Source organism: Ammospiza nelsoni, chromosome 6 (assembly GCF_027579445.1).
Source record: "Ammospiza nelsoni isolate bAmmNel1 chromosome 6, bAmmNel1.pri, whole genome shotgun sequence".
Classification (NCBI taxonomy): Eukaryota; Metazoa; Chordata; class Aves; order Passeriformes; family Passerellidae; genus Ammospiza; species Ammospiza nelsoni.
In genome coordinates, this window is record NC_080638.1 from 31,978,802 (window position 1) to 31,993,281 (window position 14,480).

Here is a 14,480-nt window from a genome sequence, read left to right on the forward strand (position 1 = left end):
TCAAATTACCTTTATATTTAAGAAGTTTCAAGGAGCCCTGTCAAGATTATTGATGTAGAAATGCAAACAAAGAAAAGTGTCAGGAAAAGGCTCCCTTAAAAGAAAAAGCAATATAAAAAGAGACAAATCACCAACTAGTTTTGCCATAGACAAGAAGTTTAGGCCTTTCACTTCCAAATTAGGCATCTCAGTTTCAAAAAACTAACCCAAGCCTGAGATGAATTCTGAGTTTTATGTTTTACACTTCCCCCAAGTGTCAATTGAATCCAGGTGCCTAACATTTTCAATGAGCCATAAAGCCAGCTTATATGGGTTGCTTTAGACCATGCAATAATTCTGGTAGGACATATTTTGGCAGGGTTTTTTGATGTTCTGACTTAGAAATTCTCATACACGATGCAGAGAGCTCAAATACAAAATTCAGATGTTGCCACAGATCTCAGATCTATCTGATTTAGAGAATGGTCTTCCTACAGATCCTAAGCTATTTAGGGATGCAGTGGTGCCAGTAACACAGTTACCTCCTTTTGGAAGCAAATTCCATCTGCATGTAGCAAGGTAGCTGCCAAACCATCCCTAGTGAGCCAAATCAAGAGTGAGTTAATACATATTGCCACTCCTTATAAAGCATACTACAGGCAAGGTATGAGGAAAGTGAGCAAGTATGTGGAAGTAGAGAAAAGCTAAAATAAATTCAGGTTGTAGAACTGATAGTGCTAACAGCCCCATCTCTAAGTGCTCTGTAGAATAACCTTTTTGGAGTGAAGAAGTACATTTATTAACTGTTCCAAGTCTACATATCTTTCCTTGGAAGACATTAGTAAGTAATACTGTCTTGTGTCTTGGATTCCTAAAGGCAGCTGACCGACAGGCTGGCGACAAAGTGGATGGTGCTGCAGGGATGCTCTCCCCCAGAATGCATTCGAATTTATTTGACGGTGGCCCGGAAATGGCCTCTCTTTGGAACCAAAATATTTGCTGCTAAGGTAACTGGAGCACATGTTTTTCTGTTTCCAAGAGTGAATTATCTGAGAAGAGACATACCTGCAGCCTCTGGGAACACAGGTTGAAAATGCTTTTATTTCAGAAAGGGAAAAAATTGGACAATTCAGTTCTGAACAAGCACCCCTGGTACCATATAGGTTGAAAAAGACAAGTATATTCTAAGCACTAGGGGTTGCTAGTGTTCAGTAAATAAATACTGAAGGTTCCCTGGCTGTGTCAATTGATCATGGTGCCGAGTACTTACTACCTGTCCTTACAAGCCTTACCAAAGCTTTCTGAGGCAGCTGGATGTCCAGTTTTCCTGGACATCAAGGCTGCAATGGTAGTTTAAAAAATAACATTTACATACCACAGTGGGGGAGGAGGACTCACCCCTAAGTCACACCTGGCAGCTAGTGCCAGCTGTAAGGAGAATTGCTACTTTAGTCCTGTTCTTTGCTTGACACAGAACTGGATGCTTTCCTTGCCACATGGGAGAGGCAAGTACTCCTAATGTCCTGTTGCAGAAACAGAAATGAAAGTACACATTGGGTAAGGTGCCAGCCCACAGGCATCAGTGGGAGAGCAAAGAACAGCTGCAGGGAGCGCTTCCCCCAGCAGCTTGTACCATCCCTCACCCCATTCCAGGCTAGAGCTCTGTGCCTGTTGCTCATGCCTGAACTAATTTGTTAGCACATATGTCTGAGAAATCAGACAGGTTTTGGCCTTAACCATCTTTCCCATCCCAGCAGAAATTTCTGCTGCTGAAAGCTTGAGTGAGATCTTCTTCATGGTTACATGTCTCTTGTTTTGAAGTCAAAGCTGCTCTGGTTACAGAAGAAAAGTCTAATGATGAAAGGGACCTCTTGAATAAATATACAAGAAAATAAATAGTAATAAATATACAATATATTTTTCGAAAGACAGTTATTTCCACTGTCAGGACTAAAAGAGGTTACTGGTATTTGAGGTTATTGACAGAATATGTAATTCAGTATACTGAAGAATCAGAATATAGAATAGGTGGACCCACAGGTCAAATAATGTTGGTATGATGATTAATGCATGTTATAACTTTTCAGCAATTAAACAGCAAAGCCTATGGCATTAGCCATGTAATAGCAGATTCCCAGGAAATATTTTCTGTTGTTAATCAAAACAAGTCATCTTCAACAGACAATTGATGCACATTTGCTGTAAGATTTTGTAAGAAACAAAATGGCATTGATGTGATGGTACTTGGTATAGAAACCAGCAGGTTTCACTGCCTTCCTGACAGATAGGAGCAGTATAAACACGTGTGCTGAGCAGAGTTGCCATGCTGTTGCTCTGTCCTAGCATTTCCTTCATTTTTAACCACACTGATGGCATCTAATTAATTTCAAAGGCTTTGTTATCCTTGTGTCTCTTGTGCCACTACTCCAAAAAGTGTATGTAAATCTGAAAATGTTATTCCAAATTTTGGGGAAAGCTGTCTTAAAAATCAAACCAGGTCACACCAGTAAGCCTTTAGTATAAGCCTTTAGGATTTTTTCTCATCTTCACTTTATCCTTAAATCTCAACATTTATATCAGAAATATCATTCTGTGGTGTTCAAGAAATACCTGAATTCATAATTTTATTTCTCTCTAGCCTATTTTGCCTTCCTCCCTGGAAAACAGTCCAGTCTGGATAGCTGTGAACGAAGATGGTATCAGCATATTGGATTATAACACAATGGTATGTGGAGGAACACTCTTTCAGAGGAATACCTTACCTAGCACAGAAAGACATTCCCATGAGTCCAGTGAAAGTCACTAACAGTTTGTCTTTAACTTCAAATGTGAATTATTATTAGAAGTTAGTTTGTAAAAGTCAGAGATGAGGGAAGGCAGTGTTATGTTTGAACACTCCACAGACAAAGGAAAATTACAGCTGAAGTGTAAGGTAGGGCAGCAAACATGTTCATACATCTTGCAAAATCTCAGTGGTGTGTGCTTACTACCACCATCTGGAATATAACAAAGTCTGTACTATGAAGTAGTGAGGCCTTGAGCACACCAGGAGAAAACTAGAAATGCAATTCTCACTTGAGCTTTCTCTGCCAGCTCTTACCTTTAGAGCCATCTACTGCCCTTCACTGCTGGAGATCTGGTGTTCTTGCAGGAAGTAGCAATATAAACTAATATATTAGTTTAAGGTAGACATTTGGAGTTTTTTACAGAACTATGACTTTTTCAAACTCTCTGTCTGCAGCATTTGAAAGTCTCTTATTCATACTCCTCTGTGCTGACCTTTGGAGGCTGTCGAGATGACTTCATGATTGTAGTCAGTAAAATGAAAGAAAGAAGTTCTGGAAAAAATAGCACTGAAAAACTCCTCTTCACAATGGCAATTCCAAAGGTAATTACAAATGAAAAGTGAGTTTCTTTCCAGCTGGCAGCATCAGGGCTGGGTGTTTTGTACAAGCCCTGGGGACTGGTACTTGTGGTTGCTGCACTAGCTATATATATTCAACAGATCCTTTGTAAGCTGGAACCTTTCAACAAGAGACTTATTCTACCTAACTCTTAAAGACAGGGCTTCATTTTAAAACTGAACAATTCCATGGGAGAAAGCCATTTACAAAAGCCATGCAGTCAATAGATGCTAAAAATCAAAGGGCATTCTTACCTGTAATTGACCTACATCATTAATCATTTTCTCTTTTCCCCAGATTGTTGAAGCAACACTTCTGATTGCCAGCTACATTAACTGTCGTTCAACTCCTTCCCTGCTGTGTTCCACACAGCCCTCACGAAGCCAAGCACCTGCCAAGAAGCCCTGGGACACTGAAAATCGGTGCTTTTTTCCTTCCGTGCCCCGAAGCACAAAGGGGCCCACCCTGCTCTAAGGGATTGTTCCACATGAGCTGATTTTGTTGGTTATATACCACAGATTAATGCAGGCTCTGATTCCTTTTCCATAATAATAGACAAAGTTCCTTAGAGGTAGAGGCAGTGTACTTTCTCTTAAAAAAAAAAGTTGATTTGGGGGACTGTGTGGGAGTTTCCTTTCTGTGACACATTCCATCCAAAATACCATTCCTCAGGTCATTTGCCTGCACAGTGCTCCAGTCATTACAGCTGCACTCATTCTTCCATCTCCTACTGTACTGCCTTGCTTTACATGTACATATATTTTCTTTGATCCCTCCCATTTTCAGATTTCAAACAACATAAACTTTTGTGTTATTGCTCAGACATGAAAGAAAGACATTGCTAAGAAAGAATAGGAATTAAACTCACAAGAATAATTCTGATGCAAGTCAAGGGTGATTTCAGACCTGAAATAGTGAGTATAGAATTAGAGTTCAGCAGTACTTAAGAGTATTTTCAACCTTAAATAAAGGTGGAAGCCTAGGGTCTTTTCATGTTGAGTACTGGGAACACCTGGGACCTGGACAGTGTCAGAGAATGCCCTGGCACCTACAGGACCGGTGCCTTTTGGAAACTGACACTGTTCTATGCAGTAGATGAACATCAGATTGCTGCTGCAGGGCAGGGCTCCGTGTGTCACATGCTCCACTCTCAGACAAGCACTTTCTAACACTTCTGATAACCACTGTTGTAGATGTGTCTGGAACTGCACATTATCTCAGAAAAAAGAAGACAAGGCAAGCAAATTTTGTACTTTTTCTGTCTTTCAGCAACTAGGACAGATCTTCCCAGACAAGCTCTGCCATTCTGACTTGACAGAAGCTGCTTCTTTTAAACTCCTGCTTCCTTCATGTACCATAATCAAGGAGGAGGTAGTGGGCAATTGTGTACTCATGTTCTTCTGACTTTCCTAAAGAATGTCAATAGGTTCGATTTTCTTTTTTATCTGTTTCAAAGGGACTTCATTATGAGAAAATTATTGAATTTTAAACAAATAAAGGAAAAATATCAATTCTTCATAAAAAATCTAAATCTACTTACTTTAAGTTCAGCTATTTTGAGAAGCATTTTAAAAAAGCTAAGGAAGAATAACTGCACTTTGAAAAGTACCACATTCAACTTCATAATAATTATGCATTCATGGGCAGTTTTCCCAAATTAAAACAGTATTAATCCAACCACTGGACCAAAGTCAGTAATAGCAAACCAGTTATTTGCAAATAAACAAACCAACCATACCAGTGTTTTTACTCCTTAGTTCCTGCCACCCAACCTTGACACATCCAACTAATGCACATGGGGGAGCCGATAGATCAAGGATTTTTTTTATGCTTATGATGGGTGCAAGGCCACAGACTAAAAGAGAAGAGCAGGGGGCAGACAAAAATTGTTCTAAGCAATGCCTCATCAGCATCTTTGTAATATAAAACAAAAAAACCCAAACAAAACAAACCCAACCCCAAACCATCCATAGAAACAGTATGGCAGACCTAAGACAGGAAAAGATTCTATGAACTGTGACCTGATTTGCACATACTGTAATGTACCCACTTGTTATGAATTTAAAGACCATCCCTTGAAGGTACAGAGAAGGGTAGAAGTTTTCTGAGCCAAAAATAACTTTAAGAAGATATTTAGTAATTTTTGTTTTCCCTTAGATACTTTCCAGTCTCTCTATGTCCCAACAATAGCTTGTATTTCCCCTCTCTCTCACAATTATCTTAGTACAGCTGTGTCAGATAGAATACACAGTGTTACTCCTCCTCACTCTGTCACCTGTGCCTGACAATTTCTCCTGTATCTGAAGATTAGTTTGACAATTTGCTTCTGGTATCCCACCAGTAACAAAGCTGCTTCAGAATAGGCTGGAGCTGTCATCAGTGCTGGGGACACTCAAGGCATAGAAATCCCCAGGCTCTATTTCCTTGTGTCCTCAGAGACTTGAGGAGACTTGTACCAGGGCAAACAGGAAGCAGAGATGTTAAATAAACAGCAGCTCTCCTGAAACTCATTATTTTTTGCCACAATTGCACTTTAAATTGAGAAGTATGATACACAAAACTTTCTTTCTTCCTTATTTCTTAAAAATATTCACCAATACTTGAGTGTTTCAGGGACCACCCCACTCTGATGGATGCACACACCCCTCCTATTTATAGCTTACCTGTCTTCAAACACCCCACCCTGTGTAGATACCTACTTTGTATGATTCTTTGGTAGAGAAAATAATTTTTTATTTTAATCAATGCTTTTGGCAATGACTGTTAATGCTGCATAGAATGAGATGACAAAAGCCTTTGTGTTCCTAACTGCTGTGTGTAAGTAAAAGGCTGTCTGGAAGATACTGTGAGATTTCTGTTTGGTCTTAATAAAATGCAGCTCGTGAATTAATAACCATTAATTAAATGTGTATTATTCTCAGAATGAAATAAACTATTTTAAAAGCTAAAATATTCTTGATGTAAACAAAAATGAACATAGATTGTGTTTGGTATCCAGTCACAAACCATAGCAGGTATAAACCTGCCCTAGACTGATTCCTTGTTTCTCTCTGCTGATTTTCTCTTAGCTTAAGTGGACAACTACACCATGGGCACAGGATGTTTACTCCTTCAAAAGATTGCTGAAGCTATCTTTCAGACTTCTTGCTGTGACACAATTTCTTGGTAATTTCTTCAGTGCACATTCTGAGGACTTCATAGAACTTTTACAGCATAGTCAGCACTCCCAGCACAGCCTTGAGCCCATGACTCTGTCCACTCTGTTGAGCCATCTTTTCTCTTCTGACACAAAAGGCAGTGGCACATCCCCAAGCTGCTGCGTTTCACTTGGACAATGAGAATACTTCTGTGACATGAGCTAACTAACCTCTGTCTTTCAAAATTTGTAGGACTGTGGAAAAAAAACCACTAATCCCCCTATCTCTACCTTATTGCATGATGGTATGGTGCCAAGTGTTCATTTACAGATTATGTGGACAAGCATGGTACAGCATTGTATGCAAATAAGCATGAATCCAGGCTCCTGCCAACTCGTGGGTTTAGCTTTTGACACTTCAGTCACCTCATTAATATTACTAAGGAGTTGTGGAATATAGAGAGAAAAATACCAGTTAAGTGTTACAGTAACTTTTAGCTTGTCAACAAAGAAGAATTTCCCAACCTTGAGTTACTGCAAAGAGCACAGATTAATAAAATTTTATTCAAGTTGTCATTACCATCGTTTTCAACAACACATGTGCCTCATATTCTGAGAGTAACCCATGTGGCCCTTTAAATGCCACATCTCTTCCATGTCCCATGTCAACAGGCCCTGCCCCATTCAGCAATGAGTTCACATTTTCCCTGTGCTCCTTTTGACAGTTAAGCACTTACTGAAACCATTCTTGTTGCCTTTGACATCCTTCAACTGATTCATTGCCAGCTGGGCTTTAGCTTTTCTAACTGCATCTTAAACAGTGTTGCTATATTCCTCCCACATCACCTGTCCCTAATTCCACCCTCTGTACACTTCCCTTTTGTGTTCAAGCATTGCCAGGAACAGCTTGCTCATCCATGCAGGCTTCCTGGTATTTCTGCTTCACTTCCTGCTCATTGGGATGGACTGTTCTTGATCTCAGAAGAAATGATCCTTGACTATCAATCAGCTTTCTCAGATCCCTCTTCCCTCTAGGGACCCCATCACATGGGACTCCTTCAAGCAGATCCCTGAAGAGGTCAGTCTTCAGATCTCTTTTATGTTTATTCCATTAAACACAATTGAATGCAACAGTTTAATTTTCTGGTTTTGTCCTTCTGAAATTCTCCTGTCTTCAGGAAGTTACTATCTGATCCCACACATCAGCTTTGGTATTTAGAGTGTGATTTTCAAACAAAGGGTTAAATAAAAACCAAAACACGCATACTTATGGCAGTCCAGCCAAGGTTATTTTCTAATTTTAGCATAATTTTCAGATGCATGAAACAGTAAAAAATGGATGCATTTTCTTGTCTCCCTTTGCCCTATTTCCCCATAATTCTTTTCTGGAGAGGCAAGAAAAAGCTTCAGTCTGAGCCTAAAACGTTCTGCTAATGGGGCAGTTTTTCTTGCTTTTCCATGTGTCCCTCTGAGTCCTGCTGAAAGTTTGCTGTCTTTTTTTCAGCTATTTTATTTCACTTGATTGTGGAGCTGTCTTCCTCTGCTCCAGGATCTCTTGACAACTTTTGTACACTTCTATCAAGCAGTCCAGTCGTGGCTTGGAGCTCTAGAAGTCAAACAACAGAGAATCAGGCTCTGAACTGAAACGCCAATTAATTTTACCCAAACAGCAAACAGTGGTCAAAGTACAATGATTTTTCAGCAATTCTAACCTGGACCAGCTGAAAACCAGCAAGGAAGTTAAAGTTTCACGGTCCCACAGTCCCTATGATCCTATAACTTTTGAGCTCCCACAACAGCATTACTGTGTAAAGTCCATCAAATGCCTCCTTGCAAGAGTTGCTTGAGAGAACAAAAGGTCAAATCAGTGCAGTGAGGCTCCTGGGCTGAGTGACATGGGAAATTGTATTTTTGAAGGCTGCCATAACTTAGAGAAACCCAGTGAAGGAGACACAATAAAGGTACTAATCATTGCTCCTTCAAAACTAACATACTAACTTGCATGTTAAAATAATTACAGACAGGCACTGCATTTCAAAATGCAAGAGTTCCATACCTCCTATGCTGCTGGAGTCAACTCTACCAGTGCTAAGGTATTTCCATGAAAACAAAACTGGTCAGAGTTGAATGGTAAAAAAAAAAAAAAGAAAGAGAAACAATACAGCAATACAGATGCCAGGCAGACCTGGAAAGCAACATATCAAACTAATATCAGGTACTTGAATGCAGCTATCTGGAATTTAGTAGTTGTTGATTTCCAGCAAATCTACTTTCCCCTTGTTTATATGTGAAATATCTAATTTATATTACTGTTACTAAATATCTAATTTATATTACTGTTACTAAAGATCTTTACAATTGTGGGACTGAGTTAGCAGAAAGTGTAAATGGAATAGACTATTTATACTCCTAAGTATTCAGACTGACTGTATCCAGTCACAAACTGTTGGCAGATTACAAAACAGTCAACAGCAGCAGGTGAATTAAGGACAGAGAGGGCTCTACAGCTCAGCAGTCTAAGAAGTGAGGTACCTCTGTGCTGCTTACCACCCCTCATGGATAAGGGCACTGTTGTGTTAGGCATGAACACACACAAAGCAAATCCATTCCAAAAATGGGATTATGAACAGTCAGAACACGTTAGCGAGAGAAGAGAGAGGGGAGATGAGTAATGGCAACACAAACAAGTTATGATACATTAAACAAATTGGTCACTGCTTGTACCATGATCTTTGTCAGCAGGGCAGGCAGAGGAAGTCATTCCAATGCCAAGGAAGATTTATGAGAACTTTTGGTACACAGAGCTAAGGGAAAAATCAACTGCAGCACATTGCCAGAGTTATGGTGGTAACTGAGCACAGGACTGCACAGAAAGCTCTACAAGTCCTCAGCACCCTGTGGGAGCCAAAGACTTTTAGTTCATGCAAACTCCTGGCCGGGTTCAGACTGACACAACTCCCTGCTGTTTGAATGGAGGGCACATGAAAAAACCCATCCCCATTAAGTAGTTCTGTGAGACTTTAAGTGCCACCCTGACAGCCCAGCCAGAGAAAGGCAACTGTCACCCACTACTGTAGCAGAAAAAAATTATGCTTAGACAACTGATGCACACACAGAGACCACCATCTGGATCTCTCCACCATTCAAACTCACCTGAAAGAGTGGCACAACCTCAGATACTCCCTGAGGATCTTCAGGGTCCTGGAGGAGGATACACAGGTAGTAGATAACTTTTTGCTACAAGACAAACAGACAAAAGTCACTGGAGTATAAAAATGCTATCAAACTGCCTGGAGTTAGCACAGGAATAGGATCTGTTTCAACTCGCTGGGCTGAAGGCAAATCCTGCCAGGTCACAGTCAAGTCTACAAATTTTTATCAATAGCTTTCACTCAGTAAAGAAATAATTTTGCCTATTTCTTTCTATTAAGTTTTTAACCTGAAAAGAAGACACCCTAGCTGGAAGGGTAAGGTCTGCTTTTCTACAGGAGCTTTGTAGAAAACCCCGGCAACAAGAAAAACGATTGTTTGTGTTGTCATAGCTTCTCATCTCCATCCTGATTACATATGGAGCTGGACATAAGGATTTGTAAGAACAGCATAACAGAAAGAACTAAATCCACTAGCTCAATGCCAGTGGCATTATCCAAGGGATGGATCTGGCTTTTTGAGGTTATTTGTTTGGTTTGAGTTCTCCTTTAAAGGTGAGAGATGACAGAATAAGGAGAAAAATCTGCAATAAAGCTCCTGATGCTAGTAAATCTATGGATGGTGCTGTGTTAAATTGCTCTGGTAAATCATGCTCATGAAAATACACTTGCTGTGAGTGTGCCCAGACACAAGAAGACAGACTTTGTATGATTACCATATGGATGGCTTCATTGATAACCACATCCTTCACCTGCCCCATCTCAATGAAGGTCGTGCTCTCTTTCCCTGAGGCATAGGCTGAAGTCACCTGAATGCCGAGTGAGCCGATGACCAGCAGGGATTCCTGGTCAATCTTCACGAAGTGCAGGTAGATGATCAGGCCAATCAGCGTGATGAAGATGGCAGCAGAGAGCACCAAGCTGTTCTGTAACACAAGCCAAGAAAAGGCAGAGCTCTGGTACTACAATTACTTTAACACAGCTTTAGAGAAAGTAAAATTGCATAGTAAATTGTATATTAAAGCTACAGGTGCAAAGCATTTTTACTTAGGTAGAGTCATTTTATTCACCTGACTGGCCGATATATATGTAGTGAAGTTTAAATCAGTCTTTGCAGTATGCACTAAAATAATTGGGAGCTGAAACTAAAAACTGCAAGAAAATTCTATTTCCTTCCAAGTTCAATGCAGAAATCTCAATCCAAACAAGCCACTTGTGTAAATGAGAGTGCATTATGCCAAATTCTAAAGATGATGTCACTGACAAAAAAGTGTTGTGAAATGTTTACAGGAACCAAGGGTGGATTTTCACAGTGGAGGAACCCTCCTTCAGGATAAACACTGCCCTGGTGGTTTTCTTACTATGAACTGCTACTCTAAACTTGTTCAAACCTCAGCCTCTTTTTGCCTTAAATACCAATGCAAAGAAAATCAGCTTTATCCTGTACTTTTTCTAAGGATCAATGTCTTTTGCATGCTGCAGTCCTGGGACGGCTGTTACATTTTAACATATAACTGATGACACTATAGTCCCCAGTAAGTCATCTGAAGACCTGGTAATATATTCTAAAGGTCCAAAACCTACCATCTGTTTCTGGTACATGTTTTAGAGAACTCCAGGCCACTTATCCATTAATGAGAGTTATAACAGACACTTCCTAAAGAACTGCACAGCCCCACCATTCAAGCTGAGCCTGTACCACCACGTGAGCTAAAGAAGCCATGGCTTCAGGAAGTATACAGGACTTCTCCAAAAGTTTGCTGCCACAGGGGAAAAAAACAGTCATGAAGTACAAATAGTGAAATCCACAAAGAGAGAGACTTTCAGACCTGATTTCCTGGCAAAAGGAAGAATTGCAGTCACTTGCATGTAGGCTGCAGGAGTGTGTGTAAAGGCAAGCAGGAAGGCAGTGGGTGGTAACCCACTGTATGCTTTCATGAAAAATGAAACTCAGACATGAGCCATCTATTCCAGTCTGACTCCTGACAACTGACTTATAATACAATCTCTATCTTCATTTCTTAGGAAAGATTATTGAAAAAAATGGATGCGCAACAGTCAAAGCATGGGTCACAGTGACTAGCTTCTTTGGTTAAACTACTGAATTCAGTCTGGACATAACTGATCTGGGTCCAGTTTTTGATAAATCCAAAAGCATTAGTTTAAATATCAGCAAATTTTTAAATCTCTACTGCAAACATCTTTCTGCCTCAGCTGTGAAAATTGATAACATTCATGGTGCAGCGCTGAGTCACTCAGAAAAAATCCTTTTGGGGATTAAAAATCATTCACCTTCTTCAATTCCTCCTTAATTTCAAATTCTCACAACTCATCTCTCCAAGTGAGCACGTTTTATTTGGACTCACAAGTATGTGCCAGGCATCACTCAGCACGCAGACATAAATCTACCCTCTCTGACTAAGAGGCTACAAACCAACAGAGGCACCCGAGAAGACACCGGGGCGAGCAGGTGGCAGCCCGCGGCCTTGAGCCTGGCACAGCTCTCCCTTTGCCAGCACACCCCATCGGCTCGGCGTCCCCGGGGCGCGGGGGATGCCCGGAGCGCCGCTGAGCGCCTTCCCACGGGCTGCGGCCGCCCTCGCTGCCCCGGGCGCCGCTAGCCAAGGCTGCCCAGCCCGCGGGACTCCCGCGGTGCCCCGCTGCGACAGACGGACACGGGCTGAGGGGCGCAGCCGGGCCGGGCCCGAGCCGCGGCGGGGCCGGTACCTCGCAGAGCGCGAAGAGCCCGTAGGCCGCCAGCCAGACGGCGGAGGTGGCGGCGCTGAGCGAGCGCAGCTGCAGGCGGGGGCCGCGCACCGCCAGCTCCCGGCAGGACGCGCTGTGCTGGCGGCGCCGCAGCGCGATCGGCACCCCGGAGGCCGAGAGAAAGCGCCGCTCCTCCGCCATGCCGGGCAGGCGGGGCCCGGGCCGGCCGGCCTCCCGCGGGAGGAGCCTGAGCCGACGGCCGGCTCTCGGCTCCGCTCGCCCGCTCCGAGCCGCCCGGGCCGCAGGGTGGTGCTGCAAGTGGGCTGTCCCGCTTGTTGTACCTCGCCCGGAGTCCGTCCTTAATCCCGATGACATCAGCGCTTTCTGCGGTTTGCACATGTTGACAATTCATTGCTTGCTCCCTCTGTTTATGGAGTATGAGTTTTAAAGGGCACACGGGTTAGTGGTGCTGCACGTGTCTCTTGCCGTGATGAAGAGGCGGAGGATTTCATGGAATCACAGACTGTTAACGGGTTGGAATGAACCTTAAAGAGAATCTAGTTCTATACCACCCGCCTTGGAAAGGGACACCTCACACTAGACCAAGGTGCTCAAGGCCTTATCCAGCCTTGCTTTGAACACTGCCAGGGTTGGGGCATTCACAACCTCCTTGGGCAACCTGGTCCAGTGTCTCAGCACACACAAAGGAAAAAATTTCTAATATCTAACCTAAATTTCCCCTTTTTCCATTACTCCTTGCCCTATCACTACAATTCCTGATGAAAAGTCTCTGGCTTCCCAGAAGGCCCCCTTTAGATACTGGAAAGTTTCTATGAGCTCTCCATGCAACCTCCTCTCCTCAAGAAGGTTGTCTTTCCCCCCTTTGTCCTTACCATCTGCAACTCCATAAATGTATTTTCTCATCTGTACCACACTTAGCTACAAGGTCTTTGGATTTTTTTTCCCCAAGGTTTAAAGCAGAGTTTTCTGGTCCTTTGCCATCTAAATACGTAGTAAATTGGAGACTTGGCTTTGCATAGAGACTTAATGAGTCTTTGTATTGTGTTCCCTTTAAGGCATTTCAGTTATTACTTCATGTGACTTACGTGGCAGTAACACAAAACTACAGCTCTGTGGCTTTCAAACTGCCATCCTGATTTCTTTGGTGTTTCTATTTTTTTTCCTTCTACCACAGTTTTTGAGCGTTAGCTTTAATCACAGTTGCCATCTTTCTGTGAGCAATTTACTTAATTCATGGTATTGTCAGAGCTCTTGGGTGGATACTATATATATAAAAAACCTGTTAATTTGTTCTCACAGGGGCAGCAAAGGAGTCTTAAGTGACATGAAAAACCAAGGGGCATCAGAGAATCACTATCAAGGTCTTGGCTTTGCCTGGAGGAGTGGCTGATGGCTGCCATCCGTGGGCAGTCTTGTGCAGTACGTCCAGGATCTCACTATGACACAAGAGACCAGGTGGACGGATGGGCTGAAGGGGAAAAAAGTAACAGCAGACAATGAACTGCAGAAATGGAGAAGAAAATACTGAAGTTCAAAAGAGGATGAAAGAAGTTCATAAATGAAGTAAAAAAGGACAAAAACCCAATAAATTGAAAACCGGCTTTTTAAAGAGGGAAGAAAGGTTTGAAATGGCAGGCGAGAAGAACTGAAGTAAATAAACATGAGTTATGACAGCTGGTATGACAGCTTCAGAGGTGGGGACAGGAAGAAAGGGAAAGAAAAATCAGAGTAGGAGGTAGAAGAGGTAAAAGCACTATGAACAGCCAGGTCAGTAAACAGGACAGAACGAAACGTGAGCTCCTGGAGGAGTGTTAACAATAATTCACATTCACAAGGCATGGGGGAGTTACTGACATAGAGACGGGAGGAGAACTTGGAAATCTTAAGAAGAAAAAGCAAAACTGCTTGGATTTTTTTGTGCGTGTCACTGGCAACTCCCTGTTTAACCATTTTTGTGCTTTGTCATGTCATGAACTGTAAGCTTGTCTTTCAAGCTTGTACAGAAAGACTGCATATTCGACAGTGGGAGTCATCTTGCCTTGTCACAGAAGGGAAAGATGGGGACTTTAATTTGTTTTTAACTCA

At 42.0% G+C, this 14,480-nt stretch overlaps 2 protein-coding genes across 2 annotated transcripts in view; one reads left to right on the forward strand and one right to left on the reverse strand.

The window, feature by feature from the left end:
• Positions 1–6,276, forward strand: part of PLEKHH1 (pleckstrin homology, MyTH4 and FERM domain containing H1) — a 54,067-nt gene extending 47,791 nt beyond the window's left edge. Inside the window, exons 26-29 of the mRNA XM_059475053.1 lie at positions 857–986; positions 2,618–2,704; positions 3,221–3,367; positions 3,681–6,276. Coding sequence (XP_059331036.1) covers positions 857–986; positions 2,618–2,704; positions 3,221–3,367; positions 3,681–3,857 — 541 coding nt within the window. The 3' untranslated portion in view covers positions 3,858–6,276. The remainder of the gene's footprint in view (positions 1–856; positions 987–2,617; positions 2,705–3,220; positions 3,368–3,680) is intronic.
• Positions 6,277–7,045: 769 nt separating this feature from the next.
• PIGH (phosphatidylinositol glycan anchor biosynthesis class H) lies at positions 7,046–12,597 on the reverse strand. Its single transcript, XM_059474270.1, has 4 exons — positions 12,396–12,597; positions 10,385–10,594; positions 9,673–9,756; positions 7,046–8,125 (listed from the first exon to the last, which is right to left on the reverse strand). The coding sequence occupies exons 1-4, from the start codon at positions 12,573–12,575 to the stop codon at positions 8,024–8,026; spliced, it is 576 nt and encodes a 191-aa protein (XP_059330253.1). The 5' UTR covers positions 12,576–12,597; the 3' UTR covers positions 7,046–8,023.
• Positions 12,598–14,480: the final 1,883 nt, after the last annotated feature.